This window comes from Thalia democratica, unplaced genomic scaffold, assembly GCF_965202585.1.
Source record: "Thalia democratica unplaced genomic scaffold, ktThaDemo2.hap1.1 HAP1_SCAFFOLD_1572, whole genome shotgun sequence".
In the NCBI taxonomy this organism is placed as follows: Eukaryota; Metazoa; Chordata; class Thaliacea; order Salpida; family Salpidae; genus Thalia; species Thalia democratica.
This window is the reverse complement of record NW_028140410.1, coordinates 4200-14315: the sequence shown is the minus strand read 5'-3', so window position 1 is coordinate 14315 and position 10116 is coordinate 4200. Positions and strand designations below refer to the sequence as shown.

Genomic DNA, 10116 nt, shown 5'->3' with positions numbered 1-10116 from the left:
AATTTTTAAACTTTTTATGTTAAGTATTGAATATTTTATTAAATACGATTACGTATAAAAAAAAATATATATCATTTAAAAATATATATACTTGAATTTTCTTTATAGTACGGCGTTTTACTAGTTAAAACAACTATTCAGCTTTAATTTTAATTTGTACTAAAAATGAGCAAAAACTCTTGTTATTGAAAAAGCCTGGAAGAAATTTTCAAAAAAACTATTGGTAACCCAGTATAAAGTTTCGTTTTTTTGTACCGTGGTTTTTAGTATTACTTTCTGGATATTGACTACAAGTTATACATATTTGTAGTAAATAATCCGGCTATCATACTCTAAATCAAGTTCAACAATTATATGGAAGTAATTCAGAGTTACGTTGTTGTTTTATGTTTCCTTGAAATAGTCTTGTTTGTTCGCTGTATCGTCGCCTGTTCGAATTCCATGTCTAAAACATTGTAAGTTTTTATTTTGTGTTATTAAAAACACTTAGAACTAGTCTCTTGCCTAAATTAAAGCAAGTTCAAACATTCATTTTAAGGCTTTTCAAGCCCTTAGATTTTACTTTGTTTTTGTTAAATTACTTGCATTAGCTGAGTAACTTTAAAACTTAGTTTAACCGTTGAATTAGTGTAAACTGTCTTTTTTTCACATCTTTCAAATACACTAATTTTTTAAAATTGCTCTAAAGTTTATTTTCAGTGCTTATAAAACAATGATTTTGATTTATCATTCTAAATGTGAAATTCACCCATTTTTTATGCAACAATAAATCCATATAAATCCAATATTCAAAATTTTCCTGTCCAGTCCACTTTTACTCTACAAAATTTTGAAAACATCGAAGTTTTAAGGATAGTGACGTAATAATAAAAACATTGATATGTTATGGTAGTATTAGTATTATTAGTAAAGGTTTAAACTCAAAAACTTAAAGTTTTCCATCATCTGTAAAAAACCTTGATATCCAGTCTGACAACTGTGCTACAAACATTAGAATATAGCAAGTTGATGAAAACATCAGTTAGAAAAAGAACAAGTAGTTAAGTAAAGTTGCTAGATTACAAAAAATTGAATTTGCACGTGTTTTAAATACATTTGGCTTTAATCTGATTAAAATCTGACAACAACGCTTAAAAGCTTCAACAAAAAAATTTGCAGTTCTATTTAAGAAGTTTCTTTAACAAATCAGTCACAGTCTTCGTAAATATAGTTTGGTGGTTGCTCATCACAAACATAGTCGTAGTCATTCGGTTGTAAATACGGATTTTGATTGGAGTTTATCGGGTTTAAGTATGCCGGCTCTTGTTGCTCGTAATTTTTTTGCGTCAAACAAAGTCTTTGTTTTTTAAGCTCATGTTTCTCGTAACTTTTTGGTGTTAGATATTGCGACTCCGGTTGTACAATTTATTCAACTAGAAATGCGATCAGCCCAATGGTTCATAACCTCCTTTGCAAATTATCTGTTATTAAAAATATTTATATTCGTTGTGCTACTGACCTAGGTTATTATATATATATAAAAATAAAGTTCTTGATTTCAAAAAAAAAGACTTGAGGATTTAGATAAAATTTATTTTAGCCTATAAATTTTAAATATATGATAGAATAAATCACAACTTAAAACGAATTAATATAAACTCTTATAAACATATCAAGTTAATTCTACAAGTACAAGTAACCGTGTCCTGTATACAAAATTAAGAAAATATAGAATATTAAGTAGAGTGACTTAATAATTAAAATATTGATATTATGATTGATAGTATACTAGTATGTATTACTACTAGTATTAATAGTATAATAGTATCTAGCTGGTATTAATACTAAAAAAAACTTATAAGTTTTCCATCATTTGTAGAAATACTTGACATATGTAAAGCCTGACAACTGTGCTGCAAACTGTTAAAATACGACAGTTAATAAAATCTTCATTTGGATATAACAAGTACTGTTATGTAACGTTGCCATATTTTTAAAAACTGATTTTGTACGTTTTTTGAATACGTTTGGTTTTAGATGATTAAATTCTGGCAACTACGCTTTAAAGCTTCAACTTGAAAGTTTTCACTTGTTGCCTATGTAAAGCTTTATATAAAAATAATAGTCAAGTTGTATTTATTTTTGTCAAGAAAGTTAAAAGTTACTTTTTTTGTTGAAACTTTTTTTGTTTGAACCTTAAAAAAATATTACTCATTTCCGATAGGGAGAGCTTACAAATTTTAGAACACCGTGAAACAATGTAAACAGTCTAACAGCCATTCAGTTTTCTATAACTACAATTGGACTACAGCTGATGATTTTTTAATTCAACAGTTTCTGTTTTTATTGATTATGTTCACCTGATATACTCCTATTAGTTTTTATAAGGTTAAGAGTCACTTATAAGTTTTAAACGATAGTTTTTATGAGTAACTAACTAATACATTTTTTTATATTTAAGCTAAATATAACTTTAGCTGTTAGCTGTTATTTAGCTGTTAAAAGTAGTTTTTTAATTATGAATTATAGTTAAAATATTTAAATTCAATAGCTGACTTAAACTGACAGTTTTTAAATGATTAAAATATACTTTAAGAGACTGACCCTGTTTTCCATTTGTTTTAGTTCTTATTTTAAATCAGTTTATATTTGTTAAAAATTTAAGTTTTCAATATTATAAGTGTTCAAGTCCCCACACCGACACGGTTTTTGATAGACATTAACTGTTTTTTTAAATTGATATTCTGTGAGCTATTATAAAAATAATAACAATAAAACTACTTTGTTACTATGATAAAGATTAGTAAAGGTTGAAATATTGTAAACAAATATTGTAGTTTAACAAATGTTATCAAATTCAACTCGTGATCTCGGAGTATAATCAGTATATTGATTTGCTTTTTTCTTTTAGGCTTATGTATCAACTGAGCTTGATGTACTCCGGGCTACTTGGGTCTCTAGCTTTATTTAAAACCACCTCTGTAAGAGGTTCAGCAGTTTTGACAGGAGCCAGATTCGCAATAGTTTCGAGGCCATCTTTATCTTTAGTTGCTAACTCTGTCCGCGACCGAGTGCGAGAGGGTTTAAGAGCTAATAGCCACTTCATTTTACTTATAAGATCAGTTTAAATATAGACTAACAAGTATCTATATGCTTTATTATACAACAGAATAAAAGACACATTAAGAAATGTTTACTACTTTCTAAGGCTTCTTGCAGTTCGCGATACTAGTTGTGCTGTAACAAATGGTTGCTCGTACAGTTTACTGGTTCAGAACACGTAGGGACTTATACTTCCTCGTTGACACCGGCGCGAGATGAAAAGATACAATATTGAAATTAAGAAGAGAAAGATAGATGCAATAAGTTTATGCCAGTGAATGTGTGGGCTTATACGTAGAGTTCAATGTTCAAATTGACCCAAACTGGAATTTGTTGCTGGAGGACAGTTTGTCTGCTACAGTATGCGTAAACTTATGAGTATTGCACGTTAACAACTCAAATCGACGTTGCTAAAGTAGGTATACAAAATGTGTATAGAACAAAGTATAAAAACTACGAAGGTATGAAGTAAAGTACAAAGTAAACGTTTTAAAAAAGCAAATACTTGAATAAGAAGGTTTTGGCGGAGATCATCTAGATTTCCAAGATGGCAGCTTATGCTCAAAGCGTCAAGAGAGGTTTTGACGGGGATCAGCTAGATTCCCAAAATGGCGGCTTACGCTCAAAGCGCTAAGTGACGTGAAGCTGCTTTCTTCTTGACATGAAGTCGGTAAAACTTGCTATTTCATTCGCTCGGCTGCTTATGTACACCTCGATTAAATAACAGTTCCGCATGATCAAGTTCCGCATGATAAATATACTAATCATTATGAATATAAAGTTCAATTTACCTCAAGTTAAACAATTTACGAAATACCACATAATCAAGTACCTAAAAACATACTTGAAATTTAAATCAAATTACAAACAAGATTCATTAAAATTACTTTAACCAAATTTTTTTTAATAAAAATATACTATCTAATCATTACAAATATAAAGTTTAAATTAGACTTCAAGTAAAATCAATTACGAGAAGCTGAAACAATCAAGCATCTCAAAAAAAACTTCAAATTTAAATTAAGTTACAAACGAGATTCATTAAAATTACTTTAACCAAATTTTTTTTAATAAAAATATACTAATCATTATAAGTATAAAGTTTAATTTAGATCTCAAGTTAAACGAATTACAAGAAGCTGAAACAATCAAACATTACAAAATATATACTTGAAATTTAATTTAAATTACAAACGAGATTCATTAAAATTACTTTAAACACATTTTTTTTAAAATTTATAATCATTAGAAATATAAAGTTTAATTTTGACCTCAATTTAAACATTTTACGAGATACCACATAATCAAGTATCACAAAATATACTTGAAATTTTAATTAAATTACAAACGAGATTCATCCAAATTGCTTTAAGCACATTTTTTAATAAAAATATACTAACCATTATAAATATGAAGTTTAATTTTGACCTAAAGTTAGACAATTTACGAAATACCACATAATCAAGTATCAAAAATTATACTTTAAATTTAAATTAAATTACAAACGAGTTTAATTCGAATTGCACTCGAATTACACCAGGCATCATTTTATTGATAACAATATACTAATCATTATGAATATAATGTTTAATTTAGACCTCAAGTTAAACGAATTACGAGAAGCTCAACAATCAAGCATCACAAAATATATACTTGAAATTAAATTAAACTACAAACGAGATTCATCCAAATTGCTTTAAGCACTTTTTTTAATAATTACTAATCATTACAAATATAAAGTTTAATTTAGAACTCAAGTTAAATCAATTACGAGAAGCTCAACAATCAAGCATCACAAAAAAAAAATTAAATTTAAATTAAATTACAAACGAGTTTCATTCAAATTGCACCAGGCATTATTTTTTTTTATAATAGAATACTAATCATTATGTTTATAATGTTTAATTTAGACCTCAAGTTAAACGAATTACGAGAAGCTCAACAATCAAGTATCACAAAATATAACTAAAATTCAAATTAATTCAAATTGCTATGAGCAATTCTTTGTAAGTATATTTGAAATGAAAAGTATAATAACCATTTATAGTATAGTTATCTTTAAATTGATTTATTTTAGATTAAAATTTTTTGTAAACGTATTATTAAAGTATTATGTTTGAATAAGATTTGTTATTTTAGCGCTGACGAGGTTTTTGACCGAAACATAGTTTGCATAATATAATCTTGAAAGAACAAATACATTAATTCTCTTCTAGTAATTAAGATCTCTTTATTTGTTTTGTAAAAATCGAAGCATATAATATTGTGTTAACATTATATACTAGCGTTGAGGATCAATTTAAAGTTGATGTGTAGTTCAGCAATTATTAAACTGTTCTGTAAGCGGAAGGTTGTGAGATAGAGTCCACTAGTCACAGTTTGACCCTTCGTGCAATTTAGACCCGTTCCCAAAATAACTACGTACAACTTGGCTCAAATGTAACTAAAAACATTGAAAACAGAAATCAATAGTGTTATTGGTAAATCTTCAGGCACTTTCTCTCGTTTGACTGCACAAGTTTAAAACATACCAGTTAGCTATAAATCTTTTGCACAGCAGTTTTGTTGTTCGAAATACAGATAAAACGAACTTAAACTGTGAAAGTAATGGTTTATAAGGTCGATCAAAACATTAAAATCAAATTTTGATATTTGTTAGGTAATAAAATTTTTTAAAGACATAATAAACATTCGTAAAACTTTGTAAAACATATGTTTATTACTTCAAAAATAATTTTGAGCACACGTTTATTGTTATATTTTTTTGATAAAAATATACTAACCATTAAAAATATAAAGTTTAATTTACCTCAAGTTAAACAATTTACGCGATACCCCATAATCAAGTATAACAAAATATACTTGAAATTTTAAAAAAATTACAAACGAGATTCATTCAAACTGCACTAAGTATTATTTTTTTGATAAAAACATACTAATCATTATAAATATAAAGTTTAATTTAGACCTCCAGTTATATGAATTACGAGAAGCTCAACAATCAAGCATCACAAAATATATACTTGAAATTTCAATTAAAATACAAACGAGATTCATTCAGATTGCTTTGAGCACATTTTTATGATAACGTAAAAGTGTTGTGTTAGACAAACAATTGTTACTTTGTAAGTATATTTGAAATGAAAGGTACAATAACCATTTATAATATAGTTATCTTTAAATTGATTTATTTTAGATTAAAATTTTTTGTTAACGTATTATTAAAGTATTATGTTTGAATAAGATTTGTTATTTTAGCGCTGACGAGGTTTTTGACCGAAACATAGTTTGCATAATATAATCTTGAAAGAACAAATACATTAATTCTCTTCTAGTAATTAAGACCTCTTTATTTGTTTTGTAAAAATCGAAGCATATAATGTTATATTAACATTATATACTAGCGTTGAGGATCAATTTAAAATCGATGTGTAGTTCAGCGATTATCAAACTGTCTGTAAGCGGAAGGTTGTGAGATAGAGTCCACTAGTCACAGTTTGACCCTTCGTGCAATTTAGACCCGTTCCCAAAATAACTACGAACAACTTGGCTCAAATGTAACTAAAAACATTGGAAACAGATATCAATAGTGTTATTGGTAAATCTTCAGGCACTTTCTCTCGTTTGACTGCACGAGTTTAAAACATACCAGTTAGCCATAAATCTTTTGCACAGCAGTTTTGTTAAAATGTTCGAAATAGAGATGAAACGAACTTAAACTGTCGAAGTAATGATTTATAAGGTCGATGAAAACATTAGAATTAAATTTTTATATTCTTTAAGTAATAAGTTTTTTTTAAAGACATATTAAACTTTCGTAAAATTTTTGTAAAACATATGTTTAAAACTTCGAAAATAACTTTGAGCACACGTTTTAATGTAGTCATTTCGGTCTAAAATTTTAAATGTTTTAAGCAGTTATTAAAAGGTTTATTACAGTATATAAGGGTTTAATTATAAGTATTCAATAATACTATATAGTGGAATAGTTTTCGAAAAAGTTTCATCTACAATGTATCTCATTGAAGTTGTCTGGAATAATATTAAATGTAATTTTAACGACAAGATAAGTTTTATTATCAACTTACAAGTAAGAACAAATCTCGAGAATAAATAACAACCTATTACAAACCGTCTATTTTATAAGCTAAAACTCGTTACTCAAACATTTTTTTACTGCTAAAAGCTATCAACAAACTATTTGGTTATAGAATACAGACAAATAAGTGCTACGTTTAAGTACCTCTCTATGTCATAAGTGTAATTTTTTAGTTTAATACCAATAGCTAATTCTACAAATTATTTCACAAGTGCAAATATCTAAAGTTTTAGAGATACAAAATATTTATTAGTTACGATTTAATTTTTGTACTTGTTTAAAAAAAAAGTTATTAGTTACTACTTTTGTATAGCTGAAAAATGTACTTTGCACAAATAATTTAGTTTTACAAATTTTTAGCTTTTTTTTTCTCTTCTTGAAATTATTCAAAAACGTTTTGAAATTAGTTTTAAGTTTAACATTTTAAAAAAATAATTTTAAGCTAAGAAACTATGGATCCGCTTGCGACTTGGAACTTTTTTTTTTAAACCGATAACCTTTAGTTATCTCTTTGCTGCATTTTAAATTTTTATAAAATTCACATCTAACTACTTTTTTGGTAAGGACTCAATACATCAGAAGATTTCTTATAATTATTTATTAGCTATAAAATACTAAGCCAATAATAAAAAGCTTTGTTTTTAATTAAATGTTTACATTGTTAATAACTTTTCAGATCAAAACATATTATTTATGCTCATCTATGTTAATACTATGGAGAACTGTTCACAAAACACTAAGCTGTCTTCCGTATTTTTATTTAAAAGTTTACTGTTTTCTTTCAAAGTCAAAATGAAAATTGTACTTCTAAAATTGATTTATCTGCAGATTAAAATAGTCTTTTAGTTTTACAGAAAAAAGGAAATTATCTGGAAAACGTTTTGTAACTAAAATGCTGCCAATAATAATTAGTAGTATATTTACTATTTGCATACTTAAAAAATGACAGTTAGAAAAACATTCAAAAAATTAACTTAAACACTTATAGTTAAATGCGGCTGTAGTTTTTAAGTTTAAGTCAGAACAGGTAAAACTAGTATCATATTGAAATTTTTACTATTCTTAAATTTAGTATGCAGCTTTATTACTGTTTATTTTCGTATTCGGCTTTTTTTTTTCGACAGACTGACAACGGACAATTCATAGTAAAGAAGATCGATGGTTTGAATAATTAAGATGAGTTCGTTGCAAAAGAAAACATACCAAGATATTTGATTGCACTCGAAAGAGTAGAGAAAAGTAAAAATATCTAATTTTATTTGCTTGCTTAAATAATACAAGTTTTTTTTAAATTGCGTTACTTAAAAATTTCTAACTGACTAACAACGGACCGAGTTTTAACCGAGTGGTTTGTTTGAAAGGAGAAATTTATGCAATAGCAGCAGGTAACTACATGTTTAAGGAAGACAAAACTACCATTGAAAAATACATTGCGAAAACGAAAACTTGGGAGAAAGTTTCACAAATAGACGACAACGGAGGACGAAGTTCATTTTGCTGCTGCGCTTTCATGAACGAAATATATTTACTAGGCGGCTGTTACCGATGGTACGTGACTGACTCCTGCTTGAAGTTTGATGCAACAAGCCGCGCTTGGAAGGGAGTCACGGAGATGAGCGAAGCGCGCCAGCATGCGGCGTGCGCCGTTTTCCAAGGAAGAATCGTGATTTGCGGCGGGGAAGATGACGAAGAAGAAAATTACTCGGAAACGGTTGAGTCGTATGACGTCATCACCGACACTTGGTCGCCGATGCCCAGCATGATGGAAAGCAAAAGCAGGCACAGCGCAGTTGCGGTGAGAAGCAAGTATTACGTCATCTGCGAACACGATTTTTGCGAGGTCTTTGACAGCGTTTGTAACAAGTTTGTTGCCTTAAAAGAACCGAATCTAAAGTTTAGACGAATGAGTAGAGCTGTTTCATTTGGCAGTAAAATTTTTGTGTTTCGTTTTACTCAACCTAGTTTGGTTGTTTATGATGTTGATAAAGACGAGTGGTCGGAGGAACTGTGTGAAATTACCAAACATGTTCAATGTTTTTCCTGTACAGTTGTGCCATTTTGTTAATAAATTTGAAGTATTAATTGATTAGCTAAGTGCCAAATAATTGTATAAATTGTACAGAAATCTAAGACAAAATTCATTCAAAAACATCTTTATTAAAGCAACAAACAAGTAAAATCGATTTCGGCTAACGCTTTTCAATTACTTTAGTTAGCAATTAATTTTAAGATTAAATTTTGAGTATATAAATAGTTAGAGGTTACATCAGAAAAATCAATTAACACTAATTAGCATAATTGAGCAAAAATTAATTAAACATTCACAATTCATAAATGCATATACAAAACAGTTTATCAGTAATTTAACTAAGATAAGCAACATTAAAAATAAAATAAAAATAAGCGACAAAATTCAAATAAAATCTATAACAACTTATAAAGATTAGATTCATAAACGTATTGTTGCTTACACAAATTAGGTTTACATGTTTTTATAAATAGAGATTCTAAAACACTTAGGTGATAATCGTTACGAGCTTTTTTACTCTTTATTTTCGTAATCGTCTATTTTTTCGACTGACTAACAACGGACGATTCATAGCAAAATGTTTTTATCATATTCGTTTAGATCAGAGTAGTACAAAGCTGTATGCAATAAAGAAGTTTAATATGACTAATAATTTAATTTTGCATAAAAACATGATAAATTATAAGGTACATTTTGTAGTAGAAATCAATTTAGAACACTTATAAATTGAATCATTCAAGTCAACTTAAATATCGCAAACAAGTTCAAACTCACTTAAAAACCAAAAATACCCTACAAACTTGTAACTTTTTAAAAAGGCTCTTACTAAACTATTATACAAAAACATTCATATTTTTGATAGCAGATTGATAAAATAAAATTTAAAAGTTAAAAAAACTAACAAGAT

The 10116-nt window shown here is 27.7% G+C and overlaps 1 protein-coding gene across 1 annotated transcript; it reads left to right on the top strand.

Moving 5' to 3' along the window:
* Positions 1-8573: 8573 nt before the first annotated feature.
* On the top strand, positions 8574-9245 carry LOC145848627 (uncharacterized). Its single transcript, XM_082953971.1, has one exon. It carries the CDS (start codon positions 8574-8576, stop codon positions 9243-9245), a length of 672 nt encoding a protein of 223 aa, XP_082810097.1.
* The last annotated feature ends 871 nt before the right edge of the window (positions 9246-10116 follow it).